Genomic DNA, 27,683 nt, shown 5'->3' on the forward strand with positions numbered 1-27,683 from the left:
ATATTGGTTTTATAATAAAATGTGAGTAAATTGAGTTAGAGTAAATTGAGTTAGTGGAATGTGAGACCTACTTACTATTTATGGTAAAAATGAAGTGTGACTCTTAATTGGGGACGGACCGAAATAGAAAAGTGTGACTCTTAATGGGGACGAAGGGAGTAATACTAGTATGTAATAGCACCCTACTCTGGCTGAATGCAGGGAATCCAAACCTAATTACTCTTATCATCCTTTCTAATTTGTTATCGCTCCGTCACATGTAGTAATTGATTTTTTTATAATCAATTTTTTATAAAGAACAATAAATAATTTAAATGAAGAAAAGTAAAATAAAATAAAGAATAATATAAAATGAAGAGAATAAAGTTAGAAATAGAAATCCTAAATAAAGAAAAGGGTATTTCACCATACTCTCTTAATTCCATAATACTCAGTGTCGACGTTTTCTCGCTACTATACTCTTATTTATTGGGGATATCACAAAAAAAAGGACTAGCCACTTATAAAGGAATTGAAGGAGTATAATTCTTTTTCTTCCTTTCATTAATTAGTTTCACACCGACTTTTAGTTATTTTTGTTATTAGTAGAGTGAATTCAGAAGTATTGGAGGTTAAGTTAGTATAATTACAACTTATATTCTCGTAGTCTGAATAGTGTCTAATAGTTATACGCTAGTGACTCATTTGTAAAATAAATCAGAAAATTTGATTAATTCTATTTTGTTCTATAAATTTTTAAATTATCTAGACATGTTGGTTTAGTAATTGTGGCTGAATTATGAGCTAAACATCCTGGTTTGCGGTTTGCTTGGGACAACGGCATAAAAAGTATTGAAGTCGAAATTGAGAACCAAGTTGGGTCTTTATGATCACCTCAAATAGAGAAGATGGAAGTTACTTTAATTTTGTTCAAAATATTTAGGGTGTGTGTGTGACAGAAATTGGTTTTTATTAATGAGACACGTATATCGCGAGACTACTCCGGTTACGGATTATTTGACAAGCTGGTCGCCAGGTCGAGATATAGATTTGCATTTGCGCGATGAGCCATCGCTTGAGGTACGAAACTTGTTACTGAGCGATCGTTTGAGAATTGCATATGTTAAAACTAGATAGACTGCAGTAATTTTATAAGGACGGTGCTTCTCTTATATCCAAATATAAGATAAGAATCATCTAGACAAATTATATAATTTGAATTGTTCGCAACTACTACTATTGATGGCAAGGGAAATTCAAGCTCTGAATGTCTCTACTATTTGAATCTCGCGCACCATGTATTTTTTCTGTGGTGTCCGTACATGAACCTCTTTAGAATGAGCTTATTGTTATCAATGTGATGATCCATGTTGGATGGGTTCGTGACAAAAAGATTAGTCTCTGACGCGTGATATATTGTTGATGTTAAATAAAATACTTTTTTTTAAATAGACGATATTATTTAACACTTACTTCCTCTATCCCATTAAAAATGAAACGTTTTCCTTTTTGGCTGTCCCATTAAAAATGAAACGTTTCCTAAAATGGAAACAACTCTATCTCTACTTTTTCATCTCTCTTACTTTCCTCGTTCTTCTTTAACTCACAAAACAACACTACATAAAATCCCGTGCTGATTCCCAAATGTTGCATTTTAAGTGGGACGAAGGGAGTATGATTAATTGACCATGCACAATTTAATCAAAAAATTACATCGATGAATTAAAAAATCTTCAATATTCATGATTTTTCAACTGATTTTATAAATAGTGGGTGAACCAAAAATTTATCAAACTTTATTATTTTTTTGACATTTTACTTTTTTTCAAAATAATGTGGATTTTTAAAATTTTCAAGTACTCCTATCTCTGTCCCTGAAAATTTGATATTACCATTTCGGTCCGTCCCTGAAAATTTGATACACTTCACTTTTACCATTTTTGGTAGTGGACCCCATATTCCACTAACTCATTTCTACTCACATTTTATTATAAAACTAATACTTTAAAAGTAGGACTCACATCCCACCAACTTTTTCAACTTACTTTTCATTATATTTTTTAAAATCCGTGTCGGGTCAAAGTGTAGCAAATTTTGGGGGACGGAGAGAGGTAGTAATAGGTAGTGGTAAACATTTTAAAATTAAAAAAGAGCTAGCTAGAAAAAGGATGCTTGATTTGGACAAAATGGAGCGTGTGAAAGCGGTGACGGTGGGGATGGGCTGATGGGGGACATGAATGAATTAAGACAGCACGTGGGTGGAGGCGCGTGAGCGAGGCGGACGTGTCGTGAGAATATAGAAGGCGCCGCCTGGGGCCGGCAAAGACGGCTAATCACGTGGGGGCCGCCACTCCGTTTATATATTCGCCACGTCGCACGTGCGATGCCGTCATCACAAGAAAAGCTCTCTAACAAAACATCCACTTTATTGGTACGCCGTTAGTTGAGCTCTGTTACACGGTGGTTGGAAGCTGACGTGTAACTATATTCTTAGAATAAAGTGTAATAATAATTAACTGCTGTCCTTTTTTTTCAGTTTGAGCTACTCCAGTATTTATTTTAATTTTAAAACCTAAAAATTATTATTGATGTTACTATTCAGGTTCCACGGTAATAGAGTCATTTTCCTTTTTAGTAAAAGTCAACACATTTTTCTACATCTATACTCTCTCTTACTTTTTTCTCTCTTTATCTCTCTACCTTTTTTTATTTTTCACTTTATTCTCCCTTTAATTAACTCACTTAACACAATTTTTCTTAATCTCCGTGCCGAAAAGTTTTGCCTCCATTACTATGGCGGAGGGAGTAGAAAGTAGGTTGAAAAAGTTAGTGGTATGTGGGTCTTACTTATATATACTATATTAGTTTTATACTACCTCCGTCCCCCAAATTTTGACACACTTTGACCCGACACGGGTTTTAAGAATGTGAGTGAGAATGAGTTGGTGGAATACGAGTCCACTACCAAAAATAGTGAAATGTGACAAATTTTTAGGGACGGATGAAAATGGAAATAAGTGACAAATTTTCAGGGACGGTATTGTTGCATTTTTTTCAGTTTGAGCTATTATACAATATTTATTTTCATTTTAATACTACCTTAAAGTTATTAATATTATTGATGTTATTATTCTAAAAGATAATAAACTTCGAAGCATGATTCATTCAATTTCTCAAAAAATTTAAATAAATGAATAAAATGACAAATTAAGTTTTGATTTTTATATAATTTGTAACATTACTTACTAATGTTTACAATTCTTTAAAATATTAAAATCGAACTAAATATTTACAATAGAATGAATAATGCTAAATATAAACTAGACGAGGGCAATGATGACAGATAATTATCATAACGAAATATAGAAGTATATAAAATTTCTCTCCAAATATATATGTTTGGATTTTCTCAATTAGTTTTTTCTTATATAGTACTAAAATAGTAAATATTTAGAGCATGCAATTAACCAATTAAATTCTCTTTTTAATTTCATTTTTGAACACATGATGGCTACAATAATTTCATCAATTATATTTACCTTTTCTAATGTACTACACGTTACTCTCTCCAACCGCGAATAGAGTTCCGTTTTTCCATTTTAGTCCATCCGCGAATAGGAGTCTCGATTCATTATTACTATAAAAAGTAAAAAGACTCCACATTCCACCAACTCATTCTACTCACACATTATTTAAAATTAATATATACAAGTGGATCCTATATTTCACTAATTTTCTTCTATCCAATTTTTTTAACATTTCTTAAAATCCGTGTCAGAATGAAATGAGACTCCTATTCGTGGATGGAGGGAGTATGATACAGGGCAGGTAGTTGACCAAATCATTTTCTTAATTTCGAACTTTTTAATCCATGACGGCTGTAATAATAAATCGTCGAATCATTCATTAGAGTCAACGAGATCCAAAGGTGATATTGATAGGAATAATCAAAGTAAAACACAAGTACTACAAATTTCAACGGTGCTGTCTAATTTGTGCACCCTCCATAGAATTTCTCAAATATAATTATAGTATTAATTGCTTTTTACACAATGGACTTGCATGCAATTTATAATTCGTTACTATCATTTTTAAACTTAGCTTAGAAGTTACCAAACTTTTCAATTTTGCAATTATAAGTATTATTTTTTCTTCAGTTTTTGGCAACCTAAAATTTGTAATTCTCATTGTACGAAATCTTTAGATTCAAGAAATCAATACTATTGGCCTTGGATACATTTTGAGGACTGTTAATAGTAACTTGAGACAAAAAATATCAAAATTATCATAAATATAGTGAAACTATTTACTGGGATTTTCAATATAATTGATTATTTTGGCCCAATACATTTTATTTAATAGTATTTCATTTTGGGCCTATAGTGATGGACCCTCTCTCTGTTAAGCCTATTCACTTTTTGATTAAGATCTTGTTCATTTCCACCATTTATTAAACTCAATCTATAAACATAGAAGTAGTGATACATGGTTAAATCAAAATCGCTACTTCGCATAGAATTTTGTGTCGTCGGTCACGGTTTCAAATCGGAACAACGGTCGACAGACAAAACCTAAACCTCAACCACAAAATGTGGTAAGTTCATGATTTTGATAATTTCGATCAGCGATCTAACATTTTTTCAGCAGAAAATCGTTCAATTTTAACCAAAAATTTAAAATAAAATAAAAAAAGTTAAAGTTTTGAATTGGAATTGTCGGTTTCACTTCAAAGCCCGAAAACTACCAAAATCCTTTCCGAACTGGTTCCAATTCTACATTTCTAAAAACGGAATCGGCTGTTTCTAACCCGACGAAGCACATCATTTCTCTCTCTCCAAAATGGGAGACATAAAAATGTAGATGAGGGTGTGGATAGATAGTGACTGAGTGAGTTATTAGAGATGCATGTGAGGGGTATAATTAATGGGGCCCTAAATTGAACCTAAATAGGCCACTTTAAGCATGGGCTAGATCATGAAAGTGTTGAGTCATATAGTTGTGCATTTAGGGCATGAATCCACCCTAACTTTGGATAAATCCCCACACACTTTTCTATGGTCTCATCAATCAAGAAATCAATCACACTACCCTACATCCCTTGCTGTCCACCACATGAGTTCCCTTCCTAGGAAACACACCTACATTTGTATATCAAATTATTCACTTGCATTATTCATTTTCTTGTCCCACTGTCATTACACCATTGTCCTCTTCTAGTATTTCCAACAACTTCATCAATAATATTGATATCTTATGTCTAGATATAAGGTATCATGATAGAAATATTGCTACATATATGTATGTATGTGCCTTGTAATAGCATTAAAGATTTTGGATTAATGGAATTAAACAAGTGGGTGTGAAACCTTGGTCATTTACCACTAATTAATGTGACAAGATCACTAGCAATTACAAGCATTTTAAATTTACAAAAATATAATTATATCTTATAAAGTGTTATGTTTTAGTGGATTATATGTAGGATATTATAAGGTCTAAATTAATAATCTGTCAATGATTCTAGACATTTATTCTTAAGAATTATTGTTCGTAGTCATACAATTTGGCAACAACCTCAACTATTAGTTGTATTATCACTAATACATATGAGCTGCCCCATACATAACTAAGCCTAGCTATTTGTACCATAATTTGGATCAATACTTCATACTTGCATACCTATAAATTTAAAATTAATGATTCTCTATAAATTTGTATTATTCAAAACCGATGCAAATGATGTACTCCTATCTAAATAAGTGTACTACATATCTTTTTTTGTTTAACAATAGTAAGTGGTCTCATTTCCAAAAAAATAATGAGTAAAATTATGATATATTTCCCATTTTCATCTTATTTTATTGAGAGTATGATGCTTTTTGAATTTTGATATTGTTTGTATATACTATGTGTTTGTTATGATATTAATAAGATTATAAATGTAACTTTCTATGAATTGTACATATGATTTTGTTAGGATATTAATGTTATAAATTACGTTTTTTTCTTAAATAGTATATAATTTGATGACTGACATATTTAATTAGGTATACTAATTTTTAAGCTAGACTAGTTTCATGGAGCGAACAAGAGTATAAACAATATATGATAGCCTATAGAGTAGTATATACTACTAATTACTAGGACAACAAATAGCGATTAATATTAATTTATTGTCAAAAAATTAGGTGATTTTAATAATTAGGGAAGGTGTGCGCTAAGGCAAATAGCCTTTAATGGAAACTGAATAGTTGTTCGAAAAATTTCTATTAACATGAATGTATTGACTTTTAGATGTATCTAATTAATAATAACATAGTACTATTCATAAGATTCCATAGAATATTAACCAAACAATTGAACAAATGGAAAAAGATAAGAAACATTATTTATAAAATCCAATATCTCACGTGGCATGTTTGCATGCTTGCCACCTATGTTGGAATCACAACTAATTCCCTCTTTACTCTTTCGTGTTCATATATATTTAACATTTTTTAGCTACTTATATAGTTCTAATTTAATTTCGACCATGTAAATGCAATGCACAAACACACTCACATTTGGTAAAGGAATATGCAACCAAGAAAAATAAAGACATAGGTAATTAACAAAATTAGATGTTCATTAATTAAGAAAAAGATCAAGATATAATATATGGTACATTACAATTCACATTGATCATTGATCACCATTGAAGCCTTGAAGCTGATCATCAAACAAGAATTACACCTCCAAATTTCCCAACTTAATTAAGAAAGACATTATTCATCAACATACTTAAAAACACATTAAGTCAACACCCAAATTAACAATTTCACCGCTAAAAAAATTAATCTCACCTATACATACACCCTTCTCTGTGTATGTATACACAAGCCCTCCATTCCTCATCCTCATCCTCATATTTACAGAGAACTCTTCTTCTTCTTCCTCGTCTTCTTTCGTCGTTCACGTCAGCAGATCGTTGACCCACCCGAGATCCGGCCCACCGGATCCGCCGTCATCCGCCAAATTCCTACCGGAATATTCCACCGGAGAAAACTTGCTCTCGCCGGAGTAGAACTTGCTATGCCCGCGCCTCACCGGAGTCGAGGGCGACATCACGAACTGCGGCTGCTGCGGCTCCTCGACGTTGAAATTATTCACGTCGAGCCACGGCAGGCCGCCTTGGCGGCCCGGGCTCATGACCTCGTTCACGTCCAGCCACGGCAGGCCGCTGGAGCGGCCTGCCGTGGGGCTGGGGCTCATGGCCTCGAACGAGGCCATGAGCTCCGCCAGCGCGTCCCTGTAGGAGGACGCGCTGGCGCCCCCGCCCCTCTCGCCCAGGGGCGAGAGGGGCGGGGAAGTGTTATGGGCCAGGTGGCCCATAAGGGTCGATGTCGGCGAGGCCGACATCGAGCAGTGGCAGTAGAGGCAGCAGTGGTGGGCGGCCGCGGCCGCGGATTTCTTATCTGCGGCCGGGGAGGCGTCCGAGTCGGGGACGATGCGGAGCTGGCGGGAGGAGTGCGCGAAGAAGCACACCTTCCGCTTGCAGCTCTTCCCGTCCTTGCACGCCTCGGTGCGGTAGCGGGACGGGTGGAGCCAGCACTCGAAGACGCCGTGCGAGAACTCGCAGGCGTCGCCCCTCCCGCAGTGGCCCTTCCGGAACTCTGCGCACACGGTGCCAGAGTACTGGAAGCGCCGCGGGTCGCGGCGCCGCGCCTTCTCGCCCGGGTGGGCGAAGGGGCAGTCGGTCCAGTCGTGGCTCCGGCTGCGGTTGCACTTCCGGACCTTGAACTCGTACATCCGGAAGTGGTCGGACGAGTACGGGTCGTCCGAGTCCGAGTCGGAGCCGTCGTTGTAGGGCAGGAACTTCGAGAATCCGGGGCTGCTGTCGGCCCCGGATTCCGAATCGGGGCCGCCGCCGCGGCGGCCCAGGAGGAGCTGCTTGCGGGGAGGGATGTCTAGGGATTTTTTGGAGAGGAGGAGTTGGTGGGAGTGGTGGAACTTGTGTTGGTGATCGGTGCAAACGGTGCCCATCATTTTGATTTTTTGTGTGTGGAGAGAGAAGGTGTTGAAGTTGATTTAAATAGGGTGAGAATTAAGGGGAGAGAGAGGTGACGAGGATGGTGTGAGGGGATGGGCAGAGGGGTGCGTGGCGGAATAGTATTAGGGGTGTTTGCATGCAGAGGGAGATATGTGGCAGCTTGAGATCAAACTATTACATGCAATAATCTCTCTCTAGGTGAAGGGAATGTGGCCATGTTCTTGTAGTTTTCCTAAGTTTGATTCCTTGGGTTTTTATGGTATTATACTTTTTGTGTCGTTTGTGTTTCCTATTCTTAGGAAAAGGACAACACTTCGTCCCGTCGCGTCGCTGCTACTCGTCTGTCATTAATGGTTATAAAAGTAACTTAGTGTAGAAAATGTAGAAGAAAATTAATGTTATTACTACTCAATCCGTCTATCATTAATTGTTATAAAAGTAAATTAGTATAGAAAATATAGAAGAAAGTTAGTGTCGATTCTACTCACTCCGTCTGTCATTAATTGTCGTTACTACTCATCCCGTATGTCATAAAAATGTAGAAGAAAATTAGTGTCATTACTACTCACTCATCCCGTATGTCATAAAAATGTAGAAGAAAATTAGTGTCATTACTACTTATTCCGTCTGTCATTAATTGTTGTTACTACTCATCCTGTCATAAAAATGTAGAAGAAAATAGTGTAGAAAACAATGGCAATGGCGGGTGAGGGAGTAGTAAGATTGAAGGCAGAAAAAGATATTAGTAAGGGCTATTATTATATAATATTTTAATAGGATAGATAGCTTAGAATTTTATTTTTATATCAGTTATCTACCATATCAAACATTATCTTATCATTTAGAAGTATGTCGTTATCTTTTACTTGCATTTTTTACAATTAAATTTCTTTATATATTTAATTTTATACAAAAAAAGATGTTGATAAGAGCTATTGTTGTAATACTCTTTACTTTTATCTTCTCATCTTATACTTATTTCTTACAATCAAATTTCTTTATTATTTCATTTGGATGTATTTTTAAATTTTTTATCCATCCAATTTTAAGTTATTATTCTCAAATCATTTTAGTAAGGGATAAAACAACTACCAAATATTTTCAACAAATTTAATAAGAAAAAGGGGGAAATTAAGATTTTCAACAAGTGAGATCGTCGTTGCTAGCAACAGTTTAGATTTTTTATAATAATGATATAAATTTTAATGTAAATGTAAATTGATAAGATGTAAAAGAGATTATTGTAAAGAATCAAATCCTCCTTATTGGAAATAAGGGTATATTACTATAGAGAGTCAAATCCTCCTTATTAGAAACAGGGGTATACTAAAATTAGAAGGTAACTAATTTTACGGTTGACCCATAAAGTAAACCAGACCTTTGAATTTTGATTATTGATGGATAAATATTAGTTTATCATAAGTTGAATTTTTTTTTTCAAATTATAATTTTGTTGGGGAAAAACCTTTTTGTTCCTTATATACTCATATCAAATAAGTACTCCATTATGAGTAGGACAAATACTTGGCCAATTAATACTCATAGAGTGGCATATAGCTCTCGCTACTTGAAATTCAAACAAGTCTAGCTAGTCTAATCAATTGTTACAACTTACAATCGTGTGATTACAAAATTGAATTAAATAGTAAATCCTAAACCACGCTAAATAATTATGCAATTATATAGTATTATGTACTTGGTCAACTTTATCAATGGTAAAATAATATTAACCGTCATCAACTTCATTAATTAACATTTATTGAATTTCAACTACGGTGAAATAATGCTTGCTGACATTACATGTGCAATTAATAATTTGTTCATTTACATTTTCTATTATATATGCATGTTACTTTATTTAATAAAAATTATTAGAGTGAAACATAGGTGCAAACAATAAAACAAATTAATCTCAAGCATCTTTACAGGTAACTCGAGTCTATCCACAATTCTTTATAAATTAGGGTACTTGGTTTTTCAAAGATGTAGATGGAGATATCTTTGAATTATATACTTTAGAAATAAAAATTTCATTGATATATTTACTTTAATTATATACTATATCCCTTTTCTTATCTCTATTTTGTTTTTTCCAGAATTAGTTAAGTCAATCGACATGCAGTTAGATCTGATTTGGCCTCTTGTATTAAATTCTGTCAGAAAATATGATCTGTAATTAATTCGATTTTATTTCAATTAAAAGAGGAAAAATGAAATAATAGGATTATTATTATAGATTAATTAATTAACGATGTAATATAGTACTACTAACTTTATTTCTCTTTTCTTTTATTTTCTGTATTCGACAAAGAGTAGCCTGATCATGACAAGAACGTTTTGTCAATAGAAGAGTTCGTATTTATCGATGGATTTAATGTGTTTAATTAATTGATCGTGACACTCAATAAATATTAAGTAACAAAATAAATATTCCTTCTTGCTTAAACATATGTCCTATTTGATTTGAATATTTTATGCAAAAATTATGGCAAACTACCAAATTTACTTTTGTTCAATTTTCCAAACCATTTAATTAAAAAACTAAAATGTAAATAGCTTGTATTTCTAACAAAGGTGACATCAAAAAATTGTAAAAAATTTTATCTTCAACTTTTGAGAAAAAAACGTAGTAGTTGAGAAGAAAATTCGTCTCTAGATAAGATATTTGTTAGAAAGGAAACAAATATTTACTCCATGCCAAAATTTCTTTTTTCTTTCTTTTTCATGCCAAAAATTCATCTCTAGATAAGATGTATGGTTAGAAAGTAAAACAATATTTACTCCATGCAAATAAAAGTGGCTAAATCTAATAAATGATACTCCCTCTCAATCTTATTTTTTTCTAGCACATATTTTAAAAAATATGAATTGTAAAAATTACAAGTTAAATGGAATTAGTTACTACTTTTCATTTATCGTACAAATTAAATAAGACTTTTTATTAGGAAATATACTAAAATGACAAAATGAGATTTTAATTGGCCCAAAGAAGGAATACTATTTTACATACAAAATTCAATCTTTCTAATATTTGTCGAGCTTTGATCCATAGTTTGTGTCTCAATAAAAAGGAGTAAATTTTAATTTAGTTTTATTATAGTAACGCTTAATCCAAATGTACATTTGTGACAAATCGACACATGAAATTCATCAGTTTAAACTAAACACTGAAGTGTAACACTCACTATTTTGTCTATATCTCATTTTGATCCCATGAATACAATTGGTTAAAGAAGAGGTTGATTTTGGTGGAGGCGGACACGTGTCACCCAGTAAAAGGAGTCTCTCGAAAATTGCAAGAATTTTGTATGTTTGCACTGAAAGATGGAAGAGTTAAATGGAAATTTGTTGTGTAATGATGGGCTCAAAGTTTGGGCCTCAGCTCTGCTGTTGGACCCATCAGCATTTGATATGCACGTGGGCACACGCAACGTGGCATCGTCGGGTTGGAAATAGAGAGACAGTGCGACAGTCATCGCTAATTATGAATAGAAAACTCTTAAAGATCGGGACGGAGTGGTTTTATTGACTTTCATGGCTAGCGATGGAGTCGGCCGACCACTAACCTCATCTGAATCTGACATTAAGTGAAAAAAAACGTTTATGCTTTATTCTCTCCATTTGCATAAAGCAATGTTTTTATAATTAAGATAGGATATCGAACGGGCTTGATGATTTGTACGGAAAAAAAAGAACACACGAAAGATTAATAACTCGATCCAACGTCTTTATTACCCGACTCGCTCTCGAGTCAAATATGGTACGCCAGCACGAAGGCGAGAAAAACACGAAGACCGGAGTAGTTTTATTGACTTTCGGCTAGTGATGGAGTCAGCCGACCACTAACCCCACCTGAATAAGACATTGAGTGAAAAAACGTTTATGTTTTATTCTGTCCCTTTGCATAGAGCAATGTTATTATAATTAAGACCGGACATCGAACTGGTTTGATGATTTGTAAAACAAAAAAAACACACAAAAGATTAATAACACGATCCAACATCTTCATTACACGACTCGCTCTTGAGTCGGACGTGGTACGCAGCACGAAGGCAAGAAAAACACGAAGACCGGATGGGAAGGGCTCGACACCGGATGGACACGCGAAAAACGAAATTCCGATATACGACAAAAAGTATAGAATCACATATTTTTGGAATCATAACATTATACACAAGTATGCCCCAATCTTCTTCAAATCCTATATAACAGCTTTGGGAGCATTAAAACTGATCAAATCAAAGGCTAATGAAACCTCACAACGATGCAAGAGATGTCGTCCTTGCTCTTCCTCGACACCGCCTCGTCAACGAGATGCTTTGCTGCTGCGTGAGGGTCCTTGATCGTCTTGATGGAGTCGACCGCTTCCTGGTTCGACACGACCTGCAAAAGTTTAGGGCAGATAAAGAAAATGTATAGCTTCTCTAATTGCGAATCAACTCGAAGAAAAGTTTATCGAATGATCACATTCCACAATCCATCGCTTGCTAAGATGATGAACTCAGCATCATCGTCATCTATGGCCTCGACTGCTATATCAGGCTCCGAGGTCACGTGCCTCTTCAAGCTCTTGTCGCCAAACGCCCTCGCCACCGCCAGCTGGCCATCAACGCGAGGGACGTCGCCTATGGCAGTTAAGAAAGAGATTACACTAAACCTAATTGCCATTTGTGAAACAAAAAAAGAGGGATTATTTGGTGGAATGATTGTGTACCGGGCAGGTTTGATACGAAACCACCCTTGCTCTCGATGAACTTCCTTTCCCTGCTAGGTTCGTGGTCGACAGATAGTTGTTTGGCGACGCCCTTCTTGCTGATGACAGCCCGGGAGTCCCCTACGTTTGCAACAACGAGCTTCTGTCCGTTGATCAATATCGCAGTCACTGCTGTCGACCCTCCTTTCCCCAGTTGACCCGATTTCTCCAATATTACCTTATCCATCTTGTGATACGCGTTCTTTAGTGCATTTTTTGTGTCGGTCCAGAAATCGCTCTGTTGGAATATAAGATATATGAGAAATGTTAAATTGGAAACGGGAAATGTAGCAACATACCTCGTTCAATATAGTGTCGAAGAGGTGAAGCTGCAGGTAACTTGGAACGTCGTGCCCCATGTGTCCGTCGTAGATGGCAAACAAGCCCAACTCGTGCTCGTCTACCATCTTGAGTTCTGACACCAAGTAGTCTTCCATGGCGTGATTCGCCTTTCCTTTCGCTAGATGGGAGCCGTGTGTGACGTGCTTGGCAAATTTGCTGCCGCCTTTCTTTGCATCGGGCGTGAGAGGAGTGGAGAAGCACGCCTTTTCCTGAATCGGAAAGGGAGGTTAAAGTCGAACGATCACTAGTGGCGTCTAAACAACAACTGGAAATACACAGATGCTTAGCTACAGATGTGAAAAGCACGAGCTAGGCTTCGTAACTGTCAACAATGAAGGATGAAAAGCCCAAACCCGAACACAAAAAACGAACATCTTTACCACATAAACAGAAGAGGCAAGTGGCATATATCAGATTTGAATCATATCATCAGCCAATATCAGATTTAGGTTCATTATCAAGAATCGGAAGCCAGGTAAACGACCAACAACACTCTTTTTAGAATGTAATCTGTTAAAAAGTGCATCAACATGATATGAAGCGAAAGGTGTGTTCCTAACACAACATCTTCATCACATAAACAGAAAAAAGCAATTGACATGATATCATAAGCCTATATCAGATTACCGATCATTATCAAGAATCGGAAACCAAGTAAACGAGCAAGAACGCTCTTTTAGCATGTAATCGGATAAAAAGTACTCAACAACTTCACCACATAAAAAAAAGCAATTTGTCATATCGTAAGCCTATGAATCGGAAGCCGAGTAAGCGACCAAAAACACTAATTAGCCATACCTACTATCGTTTAAAACGTGTATCAACAGACATATCAGATTGGCATCATATCATCAATCTATTATCCGATCATTATCAAGAACCGGGAGCCAAGTAAGCGACCAAAAACGCTAATCAACTAAAAAGTGCATCAACATTTCACCACATGAACAGAAAAAGCAATGGCCATATCAGATTGGCATCATATCACCAGCCACATCAGATTACCGATCATTTCCAAGAATCGGAAGCCAAGTAAGCAACCAAAAATACTCTTTTTAGAATGTAATTGCCTAAAAAGTGTGTCAACAACTTCACCACATACAGAAAGAGCAACTAACATATCAGATTGTTGGCATCATATCATCAGCCACATCAGATTACCGATCATTATCAAGAATCGGAAGCCAAGTAAGCAACCAAAAACACTCTTTTTAGTATGTAATTGCCTAAAAAGTGTGTCGACAACTTCGCCACATACAGAAAAAGCAACTAACATATCAGATTGTTGGCATCATATCATCAGCCACATTAGATTACCGATCATTTCCACAAATCGGAAGCCAAGTAAGCGACCACGACCACTCTTTTTAGTATGCAATCACCTAAAAAGTGTGTCAACAACTTCACCACAAACAGAAAAAGCAACTGACTTATCAGATTGTTGCCATCATATCATCCGCCACATTAGATTACCGATCATTATCAAGAATCGGAAGCCGAGTTAGCAACCAAGAACACTCTTTTTAGAATGTCATCGGCTTAAAAGGGCATCAACAACTTCATCACATAAACATAAAAAAGCAATCAACATATCAGATTGTTGGCATCATATCATAAGCCTCTAGCAATTGACACCATCTACATTTGATCTCAGCAAGAGAAAAAGCAAGAAAACGATCCATCAACAAAACTAGCTTTCGAATTCATAATTTCTTTGTGATTCTAAGAGAAACTTCACTACAATCATCAAATGCAATCATAACAATAAGCCTCCACAATTAAGAAACAGACAACAATCAGCAAGTTTTTTTTTTTTGCCCAAAACTTCAACCCTCAAATTTTCCCAATAAGGATGTGTACTGACACATCAAAATCCATTTTCCCTCTGCAGCAAAGTTACCTAAAAATCACCAATTTAGACCATTTCTTGATTCAATCTATGCAGATCAATGTTTTGCACAAACTTACACAACATTTTCCAAAATCCCTTTACACTAACCAGCAAAACCCCCTAAAAAAAAACAGAAAACACACAGAGATAGGAGTAAAGAAAGTAAGAAAAAAACTGCAAAATAAACGGTTCAAGAACTCCAAAACTGTTTACAAATTACTCAATAAATAGCAGGAGAGAGAAAGAGAGAGAAGTAACCTTCATCTTATTGAAGATTTCTCTTCCTCCTGTCATGGCTGTCTCTTTCTCAGAAAAAAATGGAACTCAATTATTCAGCGAAGCACAAAAAGATTGAATTTTTATTAGGCTACGATCACCAATTTATTTATTTATTACTATTTCTAGCTGTTTTATTCAGCAAAAGAGAAAATTAGTCGACAGTTTTGACTTTAGACAGAAAAGGCGGCGCCAATTAATTGTTGACTTGTGGATTGATTCACGACTTTCGAAAACAGATCAATAAATATAAACAAAAAGGTGTGAATTTAGGAAAATAGAGATTCATCAAAATGATAAAAGCATTAATTTTCGTAAATAATTTTAATTATAAAGGATAGATCTTTAATTTTAATTTGGCCTCTTTGTAGTAACATTAGTACTCTATGAAAGAAATTTTAATAGTAGTACTCTCTCGTACAACTGTTAGGACTCCCGATTTATTATTTTAATTTATCCGTCATTAGGAATTTCGATTCATTTTTACTATAAATATTAGGTAGACTTCACTTTCTACTAACCCATTCCACTCATATTTTATTATAAAACTAATATAAAAAACGAGTCACACATTTCACTATATTTTTTCATCCACTTTTTTTTTCATTTTTTAAAATTCGTGCTGAATTCAAATGAGACTCCTAACAGTGAACGGAGTGAGTACTATTTTATTTAATGAAATTATCCAATTAAGGGATGTTGGTTGAAAAGCTTGGGGTCTTCATCATGAATGGTTTTTTTTAGTACCACTAATTTGGATATTTATGTTAGTTATAGTAAATGGGCCAAATTAGCTTTTAACTCTTTATGGGCTTCTAGGTTATAGATAGGCCTATGCAATTTTGTCTTATGTAAAAATTATGATTAAGATAATTGACACCTCGACTTTTTGGTGTGATAAGACTACTTGGTGATTAAATATGGTACTAATAATTATACTATAAACTAGAGAACTGATCTGCTACACACCTAATATGAGCGACTGTGAGCGCTTACATGCCACGTAGGCCTGACTTTAAGTTGTTTCCGTATTTCAATTCTGTAATCTCTTTTCCCTTTCTTCTGCAATTCTCTATCCAATATATTTCTCAACCTTCTGCAATTGCCTCCCCATTAGTGAAGCTCTTCATTAAATCTCATCTCACCGTTGCATATTCTGCAACGCATCATCATGACCTCCCCTTCCACATCAAAGACCTCCTCACCGGGCTCCAAATCGGTGATGTCGAATCGAAAAAAGGCATACAATTTCGCTCAAAGCTTCTTTTTTTCTCCGGATCTAATTCTCCTTCAACATTGTGTAACCCAGCAGTTCCATTTTTCCTGATTTTTCAGCCTTTGATTTCTTGCTTCTCCTACAATTTCAAAAATCACAACTTCTCCACAATTTCAGGAATCTCAAAATTGCAGAGAAATGTAAAATTCTTCAACTCTCTTTCTTCTCCTAAAAAATTCAGAAAAATTGCATAGTGTGAGGCGCAAAACTCATAACCCAAATTAAATCTTGAAATCAATCAAAAATATTTGGTGCGGTTATGATAAAATCCACATGGATGAAGTTTGGGGATTATTTGGAGACGAATCAAAAGAGATTTGTGGAGAATTGCATGCCAACAAGGAAGAAATTTGGCAAGGAAGAATGAAAGATTGAGGCGAGGAGAGAAAAAATGGTTTACGGTGAATATTGGACAATAATTCTGGCAAGATAAACTTAGTGATGCAGTGAACTGACAACATCTGCTGTTCGGATTTCAGAATATTGGGGATGGTTTGTTACCTGCGTGGTTACTTGGTAGGGATGAAGTTACATATAATAAATTAAAAAATAATAAGAAGATTTATTATTCCATTGCCACGTAATTTGTCGCCTCTATATCGCTCACTTAATGGCGCTCAGGAGAACAGATCTCCTATAAACTATATGCCCAATGAACTCATGTCCCTAAATGGAGTCCATTTTGGTCAAAATTAATTAATAACTAAGAATATACTTCTGTAAACTAACTGTTAAACAATTACTATAATATATTTGAATTTGGAACTAGTACAACATAGTTTACGTTATACAGTATTTGTCTATTTGACTAATAGTTTTGCTACAATATATTTTTATCATTATTTACTTTATATATACAGTAGTAATATAATTTCGGGTACATTAAATCAAAATTATGCTATCCAACCGCACCAAACACGGCCTTGTGTACTTTTACTTCTAAATTTATGTTGTTTAATTATAAAATAAAAATAAAAATAAAGCACATAATTAAATGTTTGAAAAATTGTACTCCATAGAAACAAACCACGAAGTTATGTCAAATTTTGATCGATCTCACAATTTTCAATATCAATGGGAATATTCATGGAGTTTAGTTTTAATCACAATTATTCTACAATAGGTTTTCGGTAAAATTGAATCAAATATAAAAGCCGGAAAATTATACGTGGCCAACACATCTGATGAACTAATCGATATCGTCTATTAATTAAGAAAATAATGTCGTTTGGTTAAAAACATCAACAATATTAATGACAGGTCTTTTTTTTCCATAGAGGATCCAAACTTTTTTTGGCAGATTTTTAAAATTGCCGGATGAACCAAAACTTCACAAATTCGACAATTTGCCATTAAATGTTGGGTCAATTGTCGGGAAAAACATGAAATTTGTCTAAATTTTGACATGTACCACAACTTTTAAATCAGCCAAAAAAACCATGAAGTTCTAATATACTCGTATTTCTCAATTATCTCATGTTGATTTTTATTGAAATAGTATGTGAATGGCAGCCAAAAATCGCTAGCGGATGTTGAATTAAACAATATTGTCTATGCATAAAGAAAATCATAACCTTTGGTTTGAAAATATGAATATAGTTTATGCAACTATAATTTGTCAATAATTGAGAAAAAAATCTAAAATCAATCATTTTTTTCGAAAATTTTTTAACTTCATAATTTTTTCATACAACATTCCCTTAAATGTTTATATATGTAGAAATAATTTTTTTCCCCTTAAAATTAGTCCAAATAAATAGAAATGGATAGCGTTACTAGCCGTTGGAACACCAATATATAACAGTCACCAGCTCCACATTCCCCTTTTTCAAAATTCCGACCGTTAAACGAAATCCAAAACGTTAATATCCTTCCCTCTCTCCAAATCCACACACTCTCATCAGTTACACTGCGAATCACCGCAAAATCGTCGGTTGTTTGATCGATTGAATGGCCGCGGCGGAGGAGTCGAGTGATCTATCGATGATCGACGAGGCGTACGAGTTCTCGGCGCCGCGATTTCACGATTTCCTGGCGGAGGAGACTCCCGAGGAAGTTCGTAGGGCGGAGCTCTGGTTCGAGAGCGCCCTCGCGCACGCCCCTTCTCGTGCGTCCGCTTCCCCTCTTTGCTTGATTTGGATGTTAATTGCTTTTCCCCCTAATTGAATTTTGAGAGTGGTGAATTTAGGGATTTTGGATTGTTTCCCCCTATTGAATTTTGAGAGTGGTGAATTTTAGTGACTTGGTAATCAGCATTTTCTGGAAAATCTGGTGGAAATTACAATATGTATACCTAATGTTTCATCATTTGGTACATTATTGACTTGGTAATTGGCATTTTCTGGAAAATTTGGTGGAAATTACAGTATGTATACAAAATGTTTCATCGTCGTTTTATGAAATGTGTTGAAATAAAATGCGAATGAAACGTTTTTTAGTAGTATTATTTATGCAAATTTCACACTTTTGTATGATCATTAAGTAATGGCGAAACATTTTGTATGAATTGTGGGAAAAGTTAAAAGTTGGAAACTAATTGATCATGAAGAGTTTTTGCTTGAAGATAATTGTCTATGGTTAGTTAGCCTATGTGAGAGTATTCATGTTTAGTATATTTCATGGTTTTGCAGCATTTATGCCTAGAATCAGAGCTACAAGAACAGTTCAACAGATTCTTTGCAATTTCAATGAAGAACAGCAAATGCAGAAGGTGGAATTTTATTTAATGTTTGTGACTTATTTATCATATGAGTGTTGTGTGGATATATTTATATGTGACAAATGTAATTTATTTAATGTTTGTGACTTATTTATCATATGAGTGTTGTGTGGATATATTTATATGTGACAAATGTAATTTGTTTCTACTTGTATCAGGCGCCAAAATCATCTGAGAGTGCATCAAATTCTGCTCAAGAATCAGCTCCTACATTGTTAGTACACATAATTACTTTGTGTTGTTGCTGTTATATTTCTTCAGAGGAAGCGTCTCATTGTTTTCCTACATTACAGACATAAAGCAAATGCAATTGCAACAGAAGCAACGCAGGAAGTTCGAACTTGTAAGGAAATTGAGAAGACAACAACACCTAATGCAGAAAGCTCATGCACTCTGCAAAAACAAAAGTAGCTTTTTTTTCTTGCACAGCTTGTTCTTCTGTTTTTGGTAGTCGGATACATAGTCTAACGAGCAATGGTGTTTTCTGTTTCTGATTGATCAGTATTGCACAAGGCTCTGTCCCCAAGGAAGCTGCTGTCCAAGGTCAGTCAGTCACCCTCTTTTACTTCATGAGTTTGTGTAGAATGCATCTGTTTCTTCTTGAATCGTGTCTGAATTGAGTCGTTTGTGCTGTTAGGTCCGGAGATTTGCTGCACTCCAGCCCCACAAAAGCCGAGGGATGATATTAAGCTTCAGACAGCGAAAAAGATTGCTAGTATGCTGAAAAATCCTTCAGCCATTAGTTCAAAGAAACAGCTACCGAAATCACAAGCAAAGAGTGCTAAACCTTCTAGTGTTAGAAGGTGTGGATATGTTTGTAGTATGTTTTTTTTTTTTGTTTAGTTAATCATATATCATCATGTGACATCGCCGGAACTCAACTGGTATTTCTCAGGGACACAAATGGTAATAAGAACATCGCCGGAACTCTCAACTTTGCCCATGAAAACCGTGCCATAAAGAGGCAAAAACTTGATGGAGGAAAGTCTAGACAGGTGGATAGATGCGACACTGCAACTTCATGGTTTTCGAATTTTCGAATTTTTAATGTGTGGTTTTGATGATGTTCTTTTCAGATTCTCACAGTCAACAAACCTTTGAATCTGCCTCACAAAACAAGAACTGGAGTGGTCAGCAGCAGCTCCAGCTTCGGCCTTGCAACTGCTAAAACTTGTAAAGAAGATAGAAAGGTAAACGGCGTTCTAAATTAGTTCAAGTTCTGTATTGTTCTCTTTAGCCACAAATTGCTGATTTATCAGTTCATCATGTAGATGTACGTTCGTGAACCAGCAGCGCCATTTGTTTCCACGGCAGAAATGATGAAGAAATTCCAATCAGGGACAAGAGAGGTGTCTTGTTCTCTTTCTCAGAAGCCTAAGCTTACACTGACAAGGCCTAAAACACCTGAATTCGAAACGTCTCAGCGCTTGCGTTCTGTTAAAATCAAAAGCTCAGCAGAGATTGAGGAAGAGATGATGGCTAAGCTTCCTAAGTTCAAGGCTCGGCCACTAAACAAAAAGGTAGAAAATTAATAGATTTCAAAGAAAAAAAAATGTAAGACATGTATGTTCATCCTTACCAATCTGGTTTTGTCTTGCCAGCAGATCTTTGAGGCCCCATCTTTACCACCATTGCCAAGAAGCACGCCCCAGCTTCCAGAGTTTAAGGTATACGAGCGTCTTTTCTCAGTGCAACTTTGAAAAAAACGAAATATTATTCAAACAGATAATATGAGACAATGTCTTCATTTGGACAGGAATTCCGTCTAGAAACAATGTCACGAGCTACTCAGAATGCAGAAACATCTACTGTGGCCTCAGTTGAATCCACAGAGGTAAAGCCTACTGTTGAGTAATCGTCAGTTCATATCGACTTGGTTTTACGCAAGGCATAACATTCATTATAACACACCCTTGTTTTTTGCAGAGCCATCAATGGAAACCAAGTCATCTTACTATTCCGAAACCACCTGTTCTTCAAACATCTCTACGAGCTCGCCCTCCCAGGATCAAAAGTTCTGAGGAGTTGGAGAAAGAGGAGCTTGAAAATATTCCACACTTCAAGGCAAGACCATTGAATAGAAAGGTAGATTCATTACCACATCACCTTCTGTTAAATTATTGATTTTTTGCTCAAACACCGTTGTTTGATACTAATATTCAATTGTTCAGATATTTGAGAGTAAAGGGGACATGGGAATCTTTTGTAACATGAAGAAGCAAGTTACAATTCCACAGGAATTTAATTTTGCCATAGATAAAAGAATCCCTCCTCCACCAACTGCTGTTGTAGACCTCTTCGATAAGGTAGCAGAACCGTGTTTTCCTAAGTCCTTTTTTTGTGTTCGACATAGTTAGTTAGTTATTTAGCTAAATATTGCTTCCTTTTCTACTCAATTCAGCTTTCATTATGTTCGGAACCTCAACGTGAGAAAATGCTCCCAAGAAATACTACACCAAGTCCATTCCATCTCCACACAGAGGTATGAAACGAACACCACCTCATGAATAAAAATCATTGGTGTTTTTATTCTACTTTGTACAAAGATTTATGTTTTTTGTCTACTTCGTCCGATCAGGAAAGAGGGGCGGAGAAAGAGCGAAGGATAGCTGAAGAACTCTTGCAGAAACAGTTAGAAGAGGAGAGGGCTAGGATACCAAGAGCTCATCCATATCCATACACAACTGATTATCCTGTGGTATGCATATATGATTCACATCTTGGTTCTTTCCTTCATTGATGTGATGAAAGATAGCTGTAACATGTAATTTTCTCTCCACTGCAGATTCCGCCAAAGCCAGAGGTGAAGCCATGCACGAAACCAGTGCCGTTCGAACTGGAAAGTTTGGCAAGGCATGAACAGGAGATGCAGAGAGAAATGGAGGAAAGGATGAGGATGGAAATGGAAGAAGCTGAGATGAGAAGATTCAAAGCCCAGCCTATCTTGAAAGAGTATGAACTGAACTCAACATAATGTCCGGCTCTCCTGTTTTCATGCTCTCACTGATTATCTCGAACTTGTTTAACCTATCAACATCAGGGACCCGATTCCACTCCCGGAGAAAGAGCGAAAGCCCCTCACAGAGGTTCAAGAGTTCAATCTACATGTCGAAAACAGGGCTGTCGATCGAGCAGAATTCGATAAAAAGGTTACCCTCTTTTTCGATAAGATACAAACTCTCTTGCCCCAAAAGTTGTGTTTTTTTACCATTCTTATTATATTTATAACCAGATTAAGGAGAAAGAAATGGTCTACAAGAGATACAGAGAGGAGACAGAAGCTGCAAAGATGGTGAGCACTCTGTCACTTAATATTAATGAAATCAAGATTTTGACAATCTAATTCATTGTAAAAACATTACAGATGGAGGAGGAGAAGGCCTTGAAACAGTTGAGGAGGACTTTGGTTCCTCATGCTAGACCAGTACCTAATTTCGCGAACCCTTTCTTACCACAGAAGTATGCATCTAATGCCAATTCTTGTTCCAACGTTGTTTCATGCAAGTGCCACATTTTCTGATGTCTCTTCTCCAAATGAACAGGTCTGCTAAAGAGACTACGAAAGCCAAGTCCCCAAAGCTGCGCGTGAATTATAGGAAGGAGAAACGAAGGATGGTCCCTGGTAAAGCTTCGGGTGCAGCAGCGTGCCATATGAGGTGACCGTGACCCGACCCCAATGATCGGTGTAGGGTGTTGTGTATCGTTCAAGTCCCCTTGAACTACTCCATGTGAATCATGTATTTGTTTATTATTTTGTACAAGAGTATGATGTTATTGTAATGCAAATATGTTCAAATGGTTGAAGATATATATGATAAATAATCTCATCTTTCACGATGAAGTTTTATATAAGAAATTGCACAAAATACAGCCAACATAGAAATCCAAATAATGTATTCTGCTTAACAGGAAAGAATCCATTTGTTATAACAACTCTCCTTTTTTTCTACTATCTTCATTATCATCATCCCCATACACGATCGAAAAATAGTGCTTCAGCTCTCCGGAGTTGAGACCTGGGAACCTGTGGAGACCATTTGGCTTTGGATCGATCTGGACAAATGGCCATTTCATAGATTCAGCAGCTTCGCATTCTTCCCAGCCATCCCCGATAGCACAGAATTGGACATTCGGCCCTCCAAAGCGCTCTTTGATCCATGCGAAACACTGGGGCTTCCCCACATCCAGCGAGCTATAGACTGGAAAGCAAGAATGGATTAGCAAAGGCCAGAATCAGCGTTCTTGAAGTAATGATGGGAGAGTTAACAAACCATTGTTGCAAGTAATCATATTATCGAGCCGATAGAATAGGCATTTGGCCAAGCTGGGTATGAGAGGTCCCGAGGTAACTAAGACATTGATGTGCTCAAATGCAGCATCACTAGCACTATCTGAGTTTGCAGAGGGTGTCGATTCTCTTCTCCGGCCTGCACACTGCTCCAAGCAGGCCCTAGCTGTATCGAGTATAAACAACAATTAGGAAGTAGTATGTCAATATGATAAAAAAATGATTCAGAAGCTTTCTATAACAAAAGCATACAACAATTTGTTCTTCTCTTAGAAGGAAAGGTCATATCCAAAATGAAATACAATAAAGTTAGTGAAATTCAAATTAATCATATTTGGCTTCATTAAGAAAGCCAAAACTAGCCTAAAAGAAATGCAGTGAATCAAATGAAACTCACTTTTGCCAAATCAAGTTCACACAGTTCTAGTCTCATGCAATACTCTCGATTAAATAAGTAACCTTCGAAAAAAGCAGCCTTTTAGCTCATTAATGTAAGTAGAAAAACAAAGACCACCAAGGAACTTTGAGGCAGGTAGCTCGTTAACACTAATACACTATCCAGGTAAGTGATTGACAAGTTTGTATCTTCTAGCAGATTATGTTACCAGCAGCAAATTATTAGCTCTAGTAGTTCAAGAAATTCAGGCAAATCATCTCGTAGACACAGACAGAACACTTTTACCTGAAGAAAGCCACCTCTCTGTGTAAGTGTCAGTCAAGTCATACAAACTTTCCCACAATTTTATGAGATCTTGATTAAGAATATTATGCAATCCCTGCACAAACATAATGTTGATCAGCATATCACGACTTCGTCCTATGTCTATGTGAAAATATTATGTTCATAACTCCTTTTTGAATTTGTAAATAAACTCATGATAAATAGTCTGAGCAGAGAGGACTTGGGAATATTTATAACAAAAGATGCTTAGATGATTTATACTCGTTAATGTTCTTGAACTAAAAGAGAAATGAAAAGCCCCTAATCTAAAATGTACCTTTCTATACTTCTCAGCTACAAAGCGGTGACGGTAAGCCAATTTACGTTTGTTAAGGTCATCAAGTAGTGGGCCGAAACTATCCTGACTAAAGTTGTAACCAGAGAGGTCTGCGCCGTCATCATATTGGTTCAAGAAATCAAGATACGGTTGATTAAAGCTCTCAATCTAAATAATCATCTCATATGTCAGCTAAAAGTTGCAAATACATCAATGTGGAAATATGAATAAAGCAAAAAATAAAACATTAACTTACTTGGTCATAAAAGAAATGTGTGTCACATAGTTTAAGAATATGGTTCTCCCATAGTTTTCCAAGATTTACACCATTTTTCACATCCTTTAGGCCATTAAAAGCCTCAGCATATGTCCCAGTAAGTAAAGATTTGAGCAAAATAAGAGTCTCGTCCATGTCCCAGATGTAGACCTTCAACTTTTTATCCATGCTTGCTCTCAGCAAAGTATGATGAATGAACTCGATATAGACACCAATGGTTAGCTCAGTGCACCCTGGAATATGAGAAATTCCCCTTTGATGTCATTCTTCAATCATTAATAATCAGTTTTGATTTCATGAAGGAAAAATACAGATAATAACTGAATAAATACAATGCTTCTTATTCCAACAATTCAGATATACACAATGCATTCATCCACCTAAGTATAATTTAAGCTTCCGCTAAGTGCATAGCCCCTAATATGATATTTTTTCTTGCTTTTTTCTATTCATTTTTTTCGGACACGGGGTGTCCAAAAAAGCCTCACTATGATAGGACTGAGAATAAGATGCTCAGCTTCAGCAGTGTGTTATGCATGTACGGCTGTGGCATGGTCTTAGTTTTATTAGTTTCCAAGATCGCAAAAGGGATGCAGAAACTACTATACGCAAAAGATGACAAAACCAAAGAGAAATGTGGGTTATATCAAAGTATATATGGCATGATGTCCCGCTTCAACAGAATCATCTTCCTACCAATCTAGCTTCTATCACTTTACAAATAGAACAACCGCCACCGTTGAAGTTCATGAAATGAATCAATCCCCTATTGACTTTAGGATATCATTATCCCAAGTCAGCACCACTTATTCCTTCTCCATCAACCTATATCTTCCCGTTGACAGATGCTGGCACAGTGCAAGCTTCCAATGCTCATCGCAGTGCCATCAACATCTGTTACCAATCCTAACATCACCAGCCACATGCTCTCATTATAATCCAATATTTCCTACATTAATATCCATCGTTTACTCTATTGCTCGAGTCGATACTTTTACCTCAGGTACGGACACCCACAAGCACATCATTTTCTAGCAATTCTATGTTATATTTGCTTCATCATTAGCTCAGCAACGGAGATACGAGACAGTGCAGCTGCTCGTTTAAGAAATTACGATTACCAGGGATTGTGTCAATTACTACACGTAATCATCACCACATTTCAACAACTTCATAGAATAATTGCAACATAATGTATGTCAAAAACTGCAATTGGGAAACCACTGATTCATTACATTTACACACATTTCATTAATCAAAATCCATCTACAAACAAAGGCCTTTCAGCAAATCAGCTACCGTAGCATGGAATTCAAACTGTGAATTCAAAGACTAATTCAACCGTATACATCAACGATTTCACAGCTAATTCACCATGGTAATAAGGGGAAACGCATCATAAACACTGAAATTTCACAGTAAAAATCCACGGATCATTGCAAAATTGAATGAAATATACAAAAGATTGAAACTTACATAGAAATTTAAACCAATTTGAGCAATTGCGAGAGATTGAAATTTGAAAATGCTAGAGAAATAGAAAAAGGGTTTGCAGAATTACCAACGAGGGAGCTGCGGTTGCCGCAAATTTCTTGTTTTTTTTTTTGTTTATTTAGTTATACAATGTTCATTATTTTTAGTGAAGTTAGTAATTAGATCTAACCACAATTAATGATAAATAAATTAAATATGTGTGTGATATAGTAATAACTAATATTAATTTTGTATGCTAAAAATATCAATACAAAGATATAAATTTATCAATATTCGTTTATTGATAAATTTATATCTTTGTGTTGATATTTACATTTACATGTTGTATTGGTATAATTATGTTTTTTATTAATAATTTTAATACACAGAATTAAAATTTATTAGTTATTACTGTAAATTAGTTAGTGCACTAACGCAACTCTATGAAAATAAGTTTATTATATTCTTCATTTAGTGACTAGTGTGTCCAAACTTTGATATCATATTTTAACACGGAATCAAAGCATGTCTCATGTTCGTAACAAGTGTGCCATTGAAAGTGAAAGGACATAAGTTTTCGCATCGGAAGTGAAAAGAGTATTAACAAAATACGACAACTCACATGTGAGGAGACATATTGAGATATCCATATGTGAGTTGTCTCGTATCGAAAATGTGAAGTAAAAGAAAAATCAACGACGGTTGATTTTTAGATGAATAAATCATCACAAGAGTTTGGTTGCTCTATCCTTTATGTATCATGTACTTTTCAATTAATGAGCTCGCATTTAACCCTTTTGAAATATAACATTTTTTAAAAAATCTGTATCGAGTCCAGCACATGTGCTCAAACAAATTTAAATCCAAGGAGATAACTCGTGGACTAATACACAACCGTGTCAATGTGCTGAGGCGGTACGACTGTCATTGCTCATACCGAGGAAAAAAGAAAGTGAATCTAGACGGCTAGACAGAGTCATTGCACTGCGGGATTAACGTCACCACCAAAAGTCACATTTAATTGAATTTTTCGGCCAATATGAGCGAGTGACAGGCGATTCGACGCCCACCCCGACTTGAATATAATCCAGCATTGGCCCAATCACAATATAACCAACAAAAAGCATTGATAATTCCAACTTCTTCTACACATGTACCCTAATCTCACCCAATTAAGAAAATCAAAAAAAAACAAACAAGGAAACAAACAAGCACCATGCATGTGAGGCATTGAAGAGTTGTACCTTGCAAAGGTACACAACTTGGACCCCATGAGCTTAAATTCTCAACACAAACAAGGTACAACCCCAATAACCTGGTAAATTGATTGGCCTCATCTGTCCATGCATTGCAATCCACATCCCCACCACTAGTGCATGAGA

At 35.8% G+C, this 27,683-nt stretch overlaps 4 protein-coding genes across 8 annotated transcripts; 1 reads left to right on the forward strand and 3 right to left on the reverse strand.

Moving 5' to 3' along the window:
• Positions 1-6,586: 6,586 nt before the first annotated feature.
• Positions 6,587-8,040, reverse strand: LOC125192678 (zinc finger CCCH domain-containing protein 2-like). The gene has a single exon (XM_048090306.1). The coding sequence runs from the start codon at positions 8,002-8,004 to the stop codon at positions 6,931-6,933; it is 1,074 nt and encodes a 357-aa protein (XP_047946263.1). The 5' UTR covers positions 8,005-8,040; the 3' UTR covers positions 6,587-6,930.
• Positions 8,041-12,106: 4,066 nt separating this feature from the next.
• LOC125196459 (probable protein phosphatase 2C 58) lies at positions 12,107-15,373 on the reverse strand. 3 transcript variants are annotated; one of them, XM_048094981.1, is made up of 5 exons: positions 15,253-15,373; positions 13,061-13,312; positions 12,723-12,999; positions 12,476-12,633; positions 12,107-12,391 (listed from the first exon to the last, which is right to left on the reverse strand). In XM_048094981.1, the coding sequence occupies exons 1-5, from the start codon at positions 15,286-15,288 to the stop codon at positions 12,254-12,256; spliced, it is 861 nt and encodes a 286-aa protein (XP_047950938.1). In that variant the 5' UTR covers positions 15,289-15,373; the 3' UTR covers positions 12,107-12,253. The 3 variants fall into 3 exon arrangements, with proteins under 3 accessions (XP_047950938.1, XP_047950939.1, XP_047950937.1); XM_048094982.1 differs by lacking the exon at positions 15,253-15,373 and adding an exon at positions 14,421-15,192; XM_048094980.1 differs by lacking the exon at positions 15,253-15,373 and adding an exon at positions 13,457-14,380.
• Positions 15,374-18,399: 3,026 nt separating this feature from the next.
• LOC125197378 (protein TPX2-like) lies at positions 18,400-23,099 on the forward strand. 2 transcript variants are annotated; one of them, XM_048096112.1, is made up of 20 exons: positions 18,400-18,653; positions 19,177-19,256; positions 19,424-19,479; positions 19,559-19,672; positions 19,768-19,808; positions 19,903-20,068; positions 20,161-20,260; positions 20,342-20,455; positions 20,537-20,785; positions 20,870-20,932; positions 21,022-21,099; positions 21,192-21,350; positions 21,437-21,571; positions 21,667-21,747; positions 21,844-21,963; positions 22,051-22,217; positions 22,306-22,414; positions 22,498-22,557; positions 22,630-22,724; positions 22,808-23,099. In XM_048096112.1, the coding sequence occupies exons 1-20, from the start codon at positions 18,497-18,499 to the stop codon at positions 22,923-22,925; spliced, it is 2,262 nt and encodes a 753-aa protein (XP_047952069.1). In that variant the 5' UTR covers positions 18,400-18,496; the 3' UTR covers positions 22,926-23,099. The 2 variants fall into 2 exon arrangements, with proteins under 2 accessions (XP_047952069.1, XP_047952068.1); XM_048096111.1 differs by having other exon boundaries at positions 20,867-20,932; positions 22,808-23,073.
• On the reverse strand, positions 23,078-26,466 carry LOC125197379 (eyes absent homolog). 2 transcript variants are annotated; one of them, XM_048096114.1, is made up of 6 exons: positions 26,390-26,466; positions 24,808-25,061; positions 24,552-24,719; positions 24,236-24,329; positions 23,537-23,719; positions 23,078-23,464 (listed from the first exon to the last, which is right to left on the reverse strand). In XM_048096114.1, exons 2-6 carry the CDS (start codon positions 24,994-24,996, stop codon positions 23,190-23,192), a joined length of 909 nt encoding a protein of 302 aa, XP_047952071.1. In that variant the 5' UTR covers positions 24,997-25,061; positions 26,390-26,466; the 3' UTR covers positions 23,078-23,189. The 2 variants fall into 2 exon arrangements, with proteins under 2 accessions (XP_047952071.1, XP_047952072.1); XM_048096115.1 differs by having other exon boundaries at positions 26,305-26,397.
• Between the last annotated feature and the right edge of the window lie 1,217 nt (positions 26,467-27,683).

Source organism: Salvia hispanica, chromosome 6 (assembly GCF_023119035.1).
Source record: "Salvia hispanica cultivar TCC Black 2014 chromosome 6, UniMelb_Shisp_WGS_1.0, whole genome shotgun sequence".
NCBI classification, from domain to species: Eukaryota; Viridiplantae; Streptophyta; class Magnoliopsida; order Lamiales; family Lamiaceae; genus Salvia; species Salvia hispanica.